At 42.8% G+C, this 15,408-nt stretch overlaps 1 protein-coding gene across 1 annotated transcript in view; it reads left to right on the top strand.

Annotated features, from left to right (window-relative positions):
* The window catches only part of klhdc8b (kelch domain containing 8B), a 189,528-nt gene that overhangs the window by 128,068 nt on the left and 46,052 nt on the right, over positions 1 to 15,408 (top strand). The window contains exons 3-4 of the mRNA XM_080445451.1: positions 1,499 to 1,663; positions 8,417 to 8,641. Coding sequence (XP_080301577.1) covers positions 1,499 to 1,663; positions 8,417 to 8,641 — 390 coding nt within the window. The remainder of the gene's footprint in view (positions 1 to 1,498; positions 1,664 to 8,416; positions 8,642 to 15,408) is intronic.

Genomic DNA, 15,408 nt, shown 5'->3' with positions numbered 1-15,408 from the left:
TTTGGGGGTTTTGAGGAGGTTAGTGTTTGAAGAGCGGAGGTTGCGAGGCGAGGGTTGTGGGGAGACTAATTCCTTGAGGTAGGAAGGAGCGTTGCCGTGGATGCACTGATGAGTTAACTCTCTTGTATTCGGTCTGGGAGGAGAAAGGAAGCCAGCGTGGCTACCCTTTTGTGTCATCCGTTCTCCCTTAATGTCTGAATGCATTTTATTCTTAAAGGTTTGTTGAAAGCAGAGATGCCCAGAGATGGCTGGTGGAAGTTAACATAGCTGGTACCATGACAGGCAAAAAAATATACAAAGTTTAGAATATTAGAGAAAAGCATAAATATCAGCTTTGATTGGGATGTTATATGCTAGCGTAGACAGGGGAACAAATTAACCACATTAATCCTGGAGTCCCTATTGTGGGCATGTCAGTATAGGCGAAATGTAAAAAAGAATTCCAAAAGCTTTCAAAAATTGCAGCTCTACAAGCTCACAAGTCTTGCATTGTGATACGTTTTGTTTTGAGCTTGTAGATCTGCTATTTCCACTGCTCAACTCCGTCATACATCAAAGTTTTAAATAGGACTTAAGTGGTTGAGTGACATCATCTGGGGCAGGGTTTGCTAGGAATAGGAATGACTGACTGCAGCGTAAGGGATGAAAGCATTCTTGCCGAGTCACACTCTCTCTTACATCGACCTGGTCACAGGTATTGTGCCACATGGTGATTGCCCTGCTTCAAAGTGATAGATTTAAGCTGGCCCTCTTCCTCGCCCTTACAATCACACACCTCTGTAGAGCTGTGCTATTGGTGCCTGCCACCATCTCCTCTCCTCTCCATCTTTCTCTCTCTACCTTTTGCTCTTTTTCAGATTAAAGTTATCGCAAGTTTTAAAGTGGTGATAGAATGTTAATCCCTCTCCTCTCCTCAATTTTAGCACTCACACCATCTTTCGACTCCTTCCTAAACCTCTCCCTCTTTTTTCCTGCATCCCGCAGTGTTGCATCATCCGCCTCTCCATGTTTCCATGGCTTGATCTTTTTTCACAACTCAGCAATTTTCCCCACTTTTCTCTTTCAACCACCCTCCCTCCCTCCCTCCCTCCTTCGCTCTCTCTCTCTCCCCCTCTCTCTCTCTTTCTCTCTCTCTGTGTGTCTCTCTCTGTGTGTCTCTCTCTGTCTCTCAACACCCTCAGACAGTAATATTATAATGACACTGCAGTAGCTGGGGATATAGGATATTTTAATACTGTCCTTGGGAATGTCATTCAGGGTCACGTGGAAGCATCCCCTGAGGGAGAAGAGTGTGTTTACAGTGCTTTATAAATATTGCAGATGGCAGGCATGACTGGAGACAGATGGGAGTGGTTGCAAACATGACAGCCAGACCCCTAAGCCGCTGGATGAAAGAGAGTTTGATGCATCGCATCACTCTCTCTGGTCTATATATTATAATGCCTTTCTCACACTCTTTCTTTCTTTCTATATTTCTTTCTTTCTTTGTGTTCTCCAGATGGTAAGGTGTATGCGTTGGGGGGAATGGGAGGAGACACCACACCCCAGGCCTTGGTGAGGGTCTACGAGGCGGAGAAAGACCAGTGGCTGCCCCTCGCCTCCATGCCCACACCAAGATACGGAGCCACGTCCTTCCTCAGGGGAAACAAAATCTACGTGATGGGTGGGTCCTGCTCTCTGCACTGGTGATTTGTTTTTGTCTGCATTCTACAACGAAATCTGCGTCATGAATGTTTGTCCAGGGCTCAGTGTTCTTGTTGGCAAATTGGTTTTAGAACATTGTTTATAAAAAACATTGAACTGAATGCTTTGCCTACATATGTGTTTGACTGACAGTGTTATTGATCACCAGTGGTGGAAAGTAACTAAGTACATTTACTTAAGTACTGTTCTTAAGTAAAATTTTTAGCTCTTTGTGCTTTACTTGAGTATTTCCAATTTCCAATACTTTTACTTCTGCTCCACTACATCTCAGAGGCACTGAGATGTAGTGGAGGTGTTAGATGTTAGATGTTACTCCACTACAATTATTTGAATACTTTAGTTATTAGTTACTTTTCAGATATACATTATTATATTATGAAACATACATTAACCACTTTAGCCCTAGGCTATTTGAAAATAGCCGATCTACAAGCTCGCATCGCGACGCGTTGTGAGCTTGTAGATCTGCTATTTTCAAATATTTTAGTACTTTTACTTTTGGTACTTTAAGTATATTTTGATGCCAATTCTTTTGCACTTTTACTCAAGTACATCTTTAATTCTGGACTTTTACTTGTAACAGAATATTTCTATATTGCAGTATTGGTACTTTTACTTAAGTAAAGAATTTTCCACCACTGTTTCCACCACTGTTGATCACTGCAGTTGGTTCAGTGTTGAAGAAGAAAATGTCTTTGATGTAGTGAACTACATTTTTCATGTTGCAGCTAGCTGTACACATTTCTCTGGGGTTGTAGCTTCACTGTAGTGAAGCTTCATTTAATGTAGAGTAACTGGTAGACTCTTCCAACAGTGGTAGAGATGAAGTACAGCTGGTAATCACATGCCGTACTACTCTAGTAGTCCTAAAGCTGCACTCTGGAACTACCGCAGATTTGAACCCGGTCTCCTGTGCAACTTTTTGAGTGTGTAGTAGTGTATATGTTACAGGGAAAATGGCATTCCAGGGAAATTGAAAGGGGTACGCTTGTTTTCATGCCCCTCATGCAATTCTGTAGAATCAACGCTAGAGGGCAATGCAAGCCAGACATGAGCCCCACACCACACACGCACGCATGCACAAACCAGCACGCACACACGCATGCGCACACGTGCGCGTGTACACACACACACACACACACACACACACACACACACACACACACACACACACACACTCCAGGGGGCGGGCCTGGCGGGCTATGTTAGTGCAGTGAGTGGCACTTGGGGCAAACGCAGTCCCCACACAACATCATTTACGATTCTGTGCCTATCGGTACATAACTCGGACGGCGCTTAAGTCGACTAGCAGACCATCGGCCGGTCGTCGCGGGCACTCGCGCCTGGAGGCGCTCGGGCGCGACTCCTCGGCCTCAAGGTCTGCTAAGTCGGAGCGCCTACCGTCATGGTCCAAAACTATACTTTATCAGCGAAAAAAAAGTAGTCCGCGGTTGTTTGAAAAAGTAATGTCCCAAGCTGGAGTCAAACCCCGGCTCCCAGTGGTAGTGGGTGGGGAGTCCAATGATTATCGAAGTGCGCCACTGAGGCTTGTACTAGTGGTGCAAAGTAACAAAGTAGATTTACTCAAGTACAATTTTGAGGTATTCGTACTTTACTTGAGTATTTCTCTCATATTATCCATTTTATTTTCAGCGTTCCCCTAGCGTAGCTTCCTGGTTAGTATGTTGTTGTTGTGGTCGTCGTCCTCGCATCAAAGCCCCGCCTCGCAGCACCGCCCCGTGCCTATAAAACAAGCGCTCCCCTGTCAATTTCCCTGGAATGCCATTTTCCCTGTGACATATGTTATATATCTAAAATACAAAATTATACTTCATAATTAAAGGACGACTTCACCGCTTTTCAACCTATCTTCATATAATTGGTCCTCACTAATACTCATGATAAAATGGTAAAAAAAAAAATCTACTCGGTCTGTGTCTCAGAGGAGGGCTGTGGACAGTTCAGAGTCCCGTCTACCAGTGACATCATCAATGGGGAATCCAAGCTAATAGAAACTGCAGGCTTTCTATTCCTGGAAAGTTGCAATGCAATAAAAGAAGCCATTGTTCTCGTGTTAATACAAATCTAAATAAAAAATGTGAAATCTTGTTGGAAAAAAAAATCATGCCTAACGATGATGTCACTGGTAGACAGGTTTCTGGACTGTCCACAGCCCTCCTATGAGACACAGACCAAGTAGAAAAAAATTGTACCATTTTATCATGAGTATTAGTGAGGACCAATTATATGAAGATAGGTTGAAAAGCGGTGAAGTCGTCCTTTAAATAGTTATTTGTAGCTTGAATAAAAAACTAAAACATAGCCTCCCCATTCGTCAAAAATAGCCAATCTTCAAGCTCACATCACGTTGTGTTGCAGCAACACATTGTGAGCTTTTGTGTAGAAGGAAAAAAGGAGTGGCCCAAGTATAGAGCCCTAGGGGACCCCGGTCAACAAAGTATATAGGGCTAATTTAAGTGCATTTCAAGTTTTTTTTCCAGATACAAAGCTCTTTCCCACTGTATAACAATTTGAAGATAAATTTGACAGGGGAAAGTTGGAGGAAGTGAAGGAGAAAATAATGAGGATGAAGTGATACAACAACAGCGAGTCGTATATGTTTCTGTCATTTGAAACGTCTGCAACGTTCCCCTCCATGTAGCCCCATGTAGTTCCATTGTAGAAAATTCATCTTAGTATGGCTGGATCTAATTATGCCTAGCCTCATTTTGGAAGAATAGACAGGCTCAAGTGTGCATGGACACAAAAAACAAACAGGATTCAAGCTCAAACACACTCAAACACACATACTGTGTGTACTGTACACACACACACACACACACACACACACACACACACACACACACACACACACACACACACACACACACACACACACACACACACACACACACACACAATCATATTTCAACTCATTATACGGAGCTATGAGTAATGAGCAAGGGTTTTATTAATGCTGGGTACACGCTCACACACTCATACACGCTCACACACACACACACACACACACACACACACACACACACACACACACACACACACACACACACACACACACACACACACACTGAACTGAACTCTTTTTGTTTTGTTTTTGTTGTTTAGCTGTTACAATATCAAATGGATTTACAGGTCCACATTTAACCAGGGAAATAAACAACACCCCCTGTTCTTAGACCGTCAGTTGGGTGACCCGTCTGTCTGTCTGTCTGTCTGTCTGTCTGTCTGTCTGTCTAGTAGTACTGTATATGAAAAAACACAATGACATAGGCCTATGTCTGTCAGAGCATTTGTGGACACACAGCCACACACGCTTGCTCATGCTCATCCTCATCCTCACTATGCATGAAGGTGTGGACGTCTGTCTAGCTGAGTTGAGACATATTTGTCTAATAGTATGCACTTAGCAGGTGACATGGGTAGAATGCTTATAAAAGGCATACAGGCCCAGTCACCTTGTAGATAGATCAGTAGAGCAGATTGTATGATAGGGACTTGTTTAAAACTTGGGACTATTTACCCTTTAGTGTCACACACCAGGGACGATTTTTTCATGCGAATAATACGTTTTCTTTTTTAAACCTTATAAAGTCAATGCAAGCTTCCACGGAGCAAAAAAGCGAAAAAGCGAAGCAAAAAAACGTCTTCTATTTATTCGGAACGAGTCCGAATTTTGCGTATGTTCGCATAATCGCCGGTGTGTAATGACCTTAAGCCTGGGGTTGGGGGGGGGGGGAATACATGCATTTCCTTTTAGACATGTCTGAAATATAAAAAATATGAAATATAAAAAAGAAAGAAGAAGGGTAATATTTCGTCATGACCTTTTCAGTAACACGATGAACATTAAGTATCAATTTAACACTGAGGGTGTCAGATCGACCTTGATTTTACTGTGTAGTTGAGCCAAGTGGCTGTTTCATTTTGGCGTTTTCAGCACCTTCTGGTGGACAGAGTAACATACAGTATAATTATATAGACAGACAAGAGAGAGAGCCTCATTACAATGGTTCTGGACTCGCGCTTCAACTGATAAACAATTTAAAGCTTCAATCAGGAACTTATTTTAATGAATATATCATGAATTTATAATAAACCAAAGACCAATTTCTATGTATGTTAACTCTCTCAGTGCCACGCCCCGACATATCCCGAGTTTTTCCCGAGTACCCTCAGTGCCAGCACGAGAAATCCCGAGTTTTTACTTTTGACTGTGATCGCGCTATTCTATTTATTTTTCATGATCACTTTCGCTTCCTGACTCGTTCAGACTCACCCGGAGCCGGATGTAAAAAAAAAAATTAATTTCCGGGTCACGTTGTTTTTCTCCGGTGATTTTCGGCCAGAATAGGGAAAGTCACGGTTTTTCACACGGTATAAAAAGCGAACGGAGAGGTCCACGTCTACTCTCTTTGGTCTGGGTGACGATCAGTCATCGTAGTCGTGTATCGCATCGTAATTTAGCCTGATCAACGATTGTCGAAAATGTCAACATCCGGTTCTGACCGGATATGACGTGAGCCTGTTTGGGAGGGGGCGAGTGAGCCAGCGAGATCATCAATGTGTCGATTTGTTGCTCTCTACTGGTAGAACTGTATTATGGGTTTAAAACCCCAATCAGATCATTTATTTGAATGAAAAATTACAAAATTTAAAAATTTAAAAAAACGCAAATTCCTGGCAGTTTGGGAGTACTTTATGAAAATACTCTTGGCACTGAAAGAGTTAATACTATATAATATAACTAGTACATCTGCAGTGGTTAGAGGTGGTCTCCCTGATCTGCCATTGAGACGTTTTGACCCTGGTGTTAGTGCTGCCTGAAGCTCATACTTATGTGCAATACATCCCCATGGCAATCGAGGATTCCCTCTTGGAAGAGCGGTAGAAATGTGGTCTCCTACACAGGATTTGGGGAGGATATGAAATGTATATTGCTGCAGCTTTAGATCTTATGCTACAACAGAAATCCTTGTAGTCATCATTATGAGAAAATTGAATCTTAGAATATTTTTTAAACATGATTTGCAATCAAGGTCCCCTGCTTTGATGCCATCAAAGGGAAAACCTCCAAACTATATATTTTTGTCAGTGAACCAGAGACTGATTTTTTTGTTTGAGCCTTTAAGTTTAAAACCACATGCACTCATTACCTGGTTCCCTTGCCTTTGTAGAATCCTCAGAGTTAATTTATCAATTTGTAGCAATAACCATTCCACATAAATGACAACTCCTCACTGTGTACCGTGAAATGTACCAGAAATGTATTTTAACGTTAATAAATACAAATTCTGACGTGTTTTATGTTCCAAAATATCCTCAGGCGCTAGGACCCTGCACCATTCCTTTTTGAGCGATACTTCCGTATAGACAAACGCTGAGCTATGAGAGGTGTCTTCCAAAAAGACTACTAAAATGAAAGTACACAGTATGACTTTACTCAGTCCATTACAACTATTTACAACAATTATTTTAGTTCAGATTACTCTCTTTCTGTCGCTCGCTCCCTCCTCCACTGTGATTTCTCCCACTCACTCTGACCCCACGTCTAGCTGCTCCCTGTCTCCTCTCCCTCCTGCCCACACAAGCTGACCCTTTCTCCTCTTCCACTCCTCCGCAGATTCCTTCTCCATCTCCCAGTTGACTCCTTCCATTATCTGCAAAGCTTTTCCTTTCTTTTTCTTCTCCTCTCTACATTCTCTCTGCATCACCTCCGCCAGCTCCCTCTCTGTTTCAACTAGGGGTGCAACAGTTAATCGAACAAATACGTAAATGGAATCATTTATTATAATTTTCTAATACATTTTAATGAAGTAATCAATTTATATACCAAACTATTGCCTTGTTACCACGGAAACTTGAATTATGCCAGCACTCCCAAGTCCTTCTGGTGCTCTTAATACCAGAAGGTCTCCACGGGCAGACACGAACATGTTTAGGCGTCAAGCCTTCACACTGATGAAGACTTGACACCAAAATGCGTTTGTGTCTGTCTGTGCTTTGTTTTAGATTTATTACAAGTATCAAAAAGGAACTGGAAATTCTTTGTCTTTTACATTGAGTTTTGTTGAGCTGTGCACCCGGAAAACTATTGTTTAAGGACTGAGTTGTGCTCGTTTTGCTTCTACTTTGAACTTGAATTATGCACCTGGATATCAAAACTTGCCTGATCATAACAGTTTTGGAGTATTTAGTTCGAGCCTTTGCAGTGAAAAAACACTAAATCCTGTTTTTCTCCCCTGCTGAATTCCTCCTGTAGTGGATAAAATTCAGTCATTGTGGTATTGATTAATTGAATGTATTAGTAGATGCAACAATCATCACCTGTTCTTCGTTGTTAAACTCCTCTCCCTGACAAACTCCTTTACAAACAGTCGACTCATGCAAACCTATTTCAAACATACTGACTCTGGGTGAGTCAGTTATAGAATAAAGCCCATGTAAGGAGTGACCATCTGTTGTTACCTCTTGTGTACTTCTCCTGATTGTATAAATGTCTGTGAGAGAATGGTGTTGGGGAGTGATGGGGGAAGCTCTGGGGAGAGACACAAGTCTCTCTCTGCTGTGATGAGATCTACAATAAAGTATGGAGTTTGGTTCCTGACAACTGAGTCCTGCATCTTCCTGATCTGTTTAACTTACATAAAGTAACATGTAAAAGCTGCCATTATACTCCTCTTGTGTGTCTCAGGTGGCCGTCAGGGCAAGATGCCTGTGACAGCATTGGAGGCCTTTGACCTGGAGGTGAAGAGCTGGACGCGGTATGCCTGCATCCCCAGCCGGAGGGCCTTCTCCTGTTGCACTGCCACAGAGCGCAGCTTCTTCAGCTTGGGGGGCCTGCAGCAGCCGGGCCCCCACAACTTCTACTCCAGACCCCACTTTGTCAGCACGGTGGAGGAGTACGACCTTGATCAGGGTAAGTGGTTTTGTCATTGACGTTTGTGGCCCTCAAGGTAGGATTCACAGCAAGGTGGAACAATGTGTGTGTTTTATTGGAGTCGCGCACTGGACGAAGTGCTCAGATTTTGGATTTAAGTAAAAGTAGCAATACCACTGTGTAGAAATACTCTGTTACAAGTAAATGTTCTACACCACTGTGACACGGTCGGTAACCCTGTGATGAACTATAGCCAGGATGTCTCTGCATAGATATACCTAGATACCTCATTGGCCGCTGCAGTTCATTGGAGCGACCTGTATTCGCTGCAGCCAAATTGGAAGTGGCAGCCGAGCCTTCTAATGCATTTATGTCCATTAAAGCAGACGATCTCTCCACTATTAAAATCACTCCCTGAATGTTCAACCGATGTTCAAGCGGTTAAGTTTGTAACAAATGGCAGACATGGCGTTATGGATCCAGTAGGCCTATACCTGGTTACGTCTAAAATGCATATTCTCATACCAAAATACTTTTATCTAATCCAAGTAATAGTATAGTCACGAAGCATTTCTGTCAGTCCAGTCACTGGAATAGACAATATACATGAAATATGCAGGCCACATTGCAGAATTGCCTTTTCTGTCTATATCCAACATCCTCATCATGCTATTCAGGTCAGAATACAGCTATCTATGGACGTTTTTAGGTCCAAACATTAAATAGTAAATACCACAATTAAATAAATAAAACCGACAATGAATTAAGTATGTCTTTTTTGGACCCCAATTTTTTTTACAAAAACAGCAAACACACAGACAGTCTGTGTTTCTTCTAATGATCTAAACATTTAACTATAGGCTATTGTATCAGACAGACTGTGTGAACACAAAACCAGAAACAATTTTGCTCTTGTTGTGATCTTTCTAAGTCAACTTTAGATGTGAAAGTCACCTTAATTTAACTCTTGAGTTTAATATTTAGGTTTTTGGGGTAATTTTTAGTAAGATGCAAGTCATGACAGTACTTTTCAAGGGTTTTAGCTTGGCACCAATCTAGGAACCCAAATCCAACTGAAAATGAAAAACAGCGACCTCTGCTGTTTGTTCTATGTCTGTTGGCTCTGGGCGGAAGAAAACGTGACACCAGTGCGCAAGGAAACCGGGGTTTAGAGGTCTGCCTTCAGCTTTCACTTCCGGTGGGTGCCACTATGTTTTCATTCCCACTAACAATATTTCTACACGGAACACTAACACCACTTCTCCCAGAGAACATGGATCGTTTTGGTTATAAGCCCACTTGTTTCTATGATGAAAGAGTAAGTTAAAATGTGAATATCTTTCCGTGGTTTTGTCTGCTCCGCGGACGCTATTGTTAAATTAGTTTGGGTTTGTTTCGAGGGGGAAAGATCGACGGACATGTGAATCCCGCCCACTACATTTGATTGGGTAAAGCGCGGCCTGCTTCCTGATCTGAATGCGCACACGTTATGACGAACCTCCCCGACAGATTCCAACGCAGTGCAGAATCTGTTCTTGAGAGATTAGCTTGGCACAAGCTGGCATAATATGACTGTGTTATTCTTGTTTAATATGTTTTGGTAATCTATGGGTAAGCTAAGGGTTCTGAGTCTGATTACAGACAAAAGTTTGTAATCTTTACGTGCACACTTCGTAAATTATTTTTCCGGTTCGCACATAGTATCTATTTTTAGGGGCAAATGAGAGTGAAATACTCACTCTGTAAAGGCCTGCAAAAATGATGATGATTCTTTAATGATAAAGAATGGGTCGTTATTAGGATAGATACTGTAGACACCATCCTATTGCCTGGAGGGCTAGTTTGTTGTTAGGCCAACCGGCCGACAAGTGGTGTACCTTCATCACTCAGTGACTAAAGCCTAATTTCAGTCAGACAACTCTTGGATTGAATAGATATATTTATTGAGCATATTTGGCGTCACGGCTCTGTCTCATTTCATTCATTCCCTGTAAGCATGAATCATAATAAATGATTTGCCAACTAGATTTTACAGGGAATGGAATGAAATAGACCCCCATAAGGGAATCATAGAAACAGAGCCCACAGGTGGATAATCAGGGGCGTCACTACCGTCACGCAGACAACGCGGTTGCGTTGGGGCCCATGACGTTAGGGGCACCTCCCCACCCAGAAAAAAAAGAAGAAAAAATGTATATATAAAAAAAAATAATGTAATTAAAAAATAAACCTGGGTGGGCCCTTAACATTGTAATTGTTAAGTAGTTGTTACAAAACCGTTGTTTATGTACCCAGAAATCCGTCACAAACCCGCGGAAAAAGTATCAGAAACCACTAATAACCGCGCAGTCCGTGTGCACATGCGCATTCATGAGGGCCCGCTGTGACCGCCTCGCGTCGGGGCCTACTATTGCCTCGTTACGCGACTGTGGATAATGATGGGGTGGTGGGAGCACAAAAAAACTCATAGCAGAGCAGCAAGCTGGCAGAGCAGCAGCAAGAAGAATGAGCTGTGAGCAGGGAGGTTTATATAGCCCGCCCCAATCAGATGGAGTGAGCATGTGACTGATCAGCTGATCAGGAATTGGCGCTCCTTTGAGTTGTCTGCCTGAACTAGCTCCACAGGCTTCGCATCATTTATGCTCTGTTGCACGATGGTGCCGCGCGATAAAAATAGCAGACCTGCTCAGCGACACGACACTGTCTTGCATATGAATCGGGCTTCAGTCAGTCAGTCAGTCAGTCAGTCAGTCAGTCAGTCTGCATTCGCAGTCTATGTGGTTCAGCCAACAAGGTAACCTGGAGCTGGAGGTGTGCCTTGCCACGTTTGACATTTGCAGTACCCTCTGGTGGACAAATATGCAGACAACGTGACACATAGATACAGACAAATCACCTAATTACAATGGTTTTGCATCTCAACTAATAAAACACAAACGTTATGTAAAAAGCATAAAGGCATTAACAATAAATGTGTAATTTTGTAAAATAAATCAGTGATTCAGTATGGCACTAGTAAAAGGTGAACTCAATTATTTAGCCTTTGCACATTTTTCATTTTTTTGTGTGGGCGAGCAGTAATATGCATGAGTGCACACTTAGAGGTGTGAAGTGTGAAGCATGCATGAAAGATGCACTCAGGCTAAGGGCTTCCTATTGTGAATTCATGGAGACACACGTCTCCCCTGCCTGAATGGTGACAATCCAGCTCAACCTACTGACACATTGTTTTGCTGTTCTTTTCTTTTTTCAAAGGTTTAGATTCACATAATCCACATTTTTGAAAAAACTAAAAAAACAAAATGCTCGTCCTTTTTTTCGCAAAAACTAAGCTGTGAGTTTCTCGTATAATAATCTATGAGATGAATCCAGTGAAGCTTTGAAACATGCTTAGGATTCTGGAATCCACGATTCAGTAATATGGAGGGGGGGGGGAGGAGAGAGAGAGAGAGAGAGAGAGAGAGAGAGAGAGAGAGAGAGAGAGAGAGAGAGAGAGAGAGAGAGAGAGAGAGAGAGAGAGAGAGAGAGAGAGAGAGAGAGAGAGAGAGAGAGAGAGAGAGAGAGAGAGAGAGAGAGAGAGAGAGAGAGAGAGAGAGAGAACAGACAGGCTGAGTGAGTCAGTCAGACAGACAGACAGACAGACTTTCCAACAACCTGAACAGAGCTTTGTGCAATGGCTAAACAAAGGCAGATAAAGATCAAATGAGAGAAAGATCAAAGGCAAGGAAAATTTATGGATGGAAAATTGATCTGGCAAAGCAACAGGAGAACGAGTAAAAAGACAGACCCCCTGCAAAGCAACGGTGGGATACCTTGCACATGATCCATATGAGAGAGAGAGAGAGAGAGAGAGAGAGAGAGAGAGAGATTAAACAATCACTACATTCACACACACACACACACACACACACACACACACACGTGTGTGTGCAGGTGAACGGAGGCTGATAGGTATTCTCTAGCTCATCCATGGATGATTAACCTTCCCACGAGTGGATTAAACCTCAAAGAGAAACTAAGCGTGTGTGTGTGTGTGTGTGTGTGTGTGTGTGTGTGTGTGTGTGTGTGTGTGTGTGTGTGTGTGTGTGTGTGTGTGTGTGTGTGTGTGTGTGTGTGTGTGTGTGTGTGTGTGTGTGTGTGCGTGCGTGCGTGCGCGTGTAAATTAACCCAAGTTCAGATGAGCAGTGGTGAACCTAAAACCCATCTGTACAGAAGGGGATTATGTCATTGCCCGCTCAGGAGATGAGCCCCTTGTGTGTACATTACGTATGCATATAGTGTGTTTGTGTGTATGTATCACGCATATGCGCCCATGCTTTCAGTGTAGATTTAGAGAAATCTGTCCTCCACTCATACAATATAGCCTTTCATGCCCCCATGCCTGTCGGCTTGTGATAAAAGACATGCTATTTACTCCTTTGGCTCTCTGTAAAAGAAGGCTTTCCCTGTAGGGTTGAACTTGCTTGGCTTTCGGAAGATATCGGCTTATTAGTGAACTAACGGGCCTTATTCTCAAAATGGAAAAACGTAACCACTTCTTATACCCCATATACTTATTCGTCTCTAGGGGTCTATACTTGGTCCCCTCCTTTTTTCTCTTTTTCTCCCCAAATATCTTCTCCAAAAATTGCACATCTACAGATCTGCCATTTTCACCAAATGTTCGCCTATTATGACAAGCCACATAGGGATGCTATAGGGTTCATGTGGTTGAAGCTGCTAAAGCATGCACAGAAATGCATGTGGATTGTTTGTATGAATACAATCTGGGAACCCATCGTCAAAAAAAAGGAAAAACAGAGCCCTCTGCTGTTTTTTTTACCTTTGATTTGACTCTGGGAGGATTGATTAAGTAGACCTACGCTGACTGGAAACCGGAGTTTTGGTCTGTCCTCAGCCCTTCACTTACGGTGGTGCGCCTATGTTTTCATTCCCACTAACAATATTTCTCCACGGAACACTAACACCATTTCTCCCAAAGAACATGGATCGTTTTGGTTATTATCCCACTTGTTTCTATGATGAAAGAGCAAGTTAAAATGTTACTGACTTTCCGTGGTTTTGTCGGCTTCGAGGACGCTATTGTTAAATGAGTTTTGGTTTGTTTCCAGTGGGAAGCGAGATGCACAGATGTAAATCCCGCCCACTACATTTGATTGGGTAAAGCGTGGCCTGCTTCCTGATCTGAAGGCCTGCCCACTTGTAGCCAATGTGCACAGGTTCTCAACAGGGCTCCTGACAGATTCAAGCGCAGCTCTGAATCTGTTCTTGAGAGATTAGTATGAATGTGACACATCTGATTGTGTCACATTTGTGGGCATCACAGTGATATCAGCATTACTCTGTGTGTCTGTGAGCCAATATTTATACACTTTTTCTGCATCCATGTTTGAGTGTCACATATGGTGTTCTCAATGTGTTTATAGGTTTTTTATTTTATTTTTTAATGTGGCTACTTTCCAATGCCCGCCTGCTCTCTTGCCTCCTACCTGTTTTGCAGTTTGCTTTTCATCTCCCTTTCTTCTTCTCTCATTTCCATTCCTGTCGCCGCACCCGCGGGTGGACCTGACGGGGTTAAACGGGGAGCTCTGCGGCGGCACTTTGATTGGCGGGGAGCGCGGGGAGGGGAGGAGGCGGTGGCTGGTGTGCCACGGAGCTAGCCGTGGCAACAATGGAAGCACCTGCACTTCTATTCATAATCAAAACCCCACATACATACACACCACCTCCTCTCACCTCCATGAAATCAGGCCTGTGAAGTGGAGATTGCCGACGGAGCGAACAAACAGGAGCCGAATAAAAGAGGGAGTGGAGAGTGAGAGAGGGTGACACAGAGAGAGAATGACCAGACGCAACAACCAGGTGGCCGCTCTAGATAACAGTCAAGTTACTGATGTTATGATTAGTTGCATCATGTGTCGTGTGAAATAAGCAAAAATAAATTACAAAAAGTTTGACTGCTCACAGTAAGGACGCCAGGTTGAAATTGGTTTAGTGGTATCAGGGGAGTCTGCTGATCCTTTCACCAGCCTTCCATTTCTCTGCTGTGAAATATGTGAGAGAAAGGGTGAGAGCGATACGTACTGCATAATTACGATGCTTTATGGAGGATATAACCCATCAGGCCGTGGTTGTTTCTGAGCAATTTGTAACCTGTTCATTTTTAAAGTGGCCAAAAAGTTTTGCATATTAAATGTTCCCACATAAAAAATCTGAGCTGCTGAAAGACGCAATGCATGCCAGATTAATGGATCCTCCGGTGTGTGTGTGCGTGTGTGTGTGTGTGTGTGTGTGTGTGTGTGTGTGTGTGTGTGTGTATGTGTGTGTGTGTGTGTGTGTGTGTGTGTGTGTGTGTGTGTGTGTGTGTGTGTGTGTGTTGCGCTGTGTGCAATTCTTGTTTGGACAAATATGACCAATGAAATTCGATTTTTATTAAAAATGCAAATGCAGATGAGTCCATGAGTGAGTGATCTCTAACTCGGTGCATGAGACTGAGAGAGATGAGGTGAGCGGACGGAAAGAGAAAGATTGTCCATATTTCCATACAAACCCTATATTAGGCAAACCAATTTACATATCATTTGGTCTACACACACTGTAATTGGCAGAATGACTTGCCATGACATTATCATTATTTTATCTATTTAAAACCTCAAAAACCACGTTGAGGAAGAACCTTCATTTTGACTGGGCTCCTCCAGGGGTCCATATAATTAGTTCCCTCTACACCAAACATCTAGCTTCTATCCTACAATAAATGGGATCATGCTATTTACTCTGATCTTGCACTTTGTAATCCGCTTTGG

This window comes from Gymnoscopelus braueri, assembly GCF_963280865.1.
Source record: "Gymnoscopelus braueri genome assembly, chromosome: 12".
NCBI lineage: Eukaryota > Metazoa > Chordata > Actinopteri > Myctophiformes > Myctophidae > Gymnoscopelus > Gymnoscopelus braueri.
This window is presented reverse-complemented; position numbering and strand designations above follow the sequence as displayed.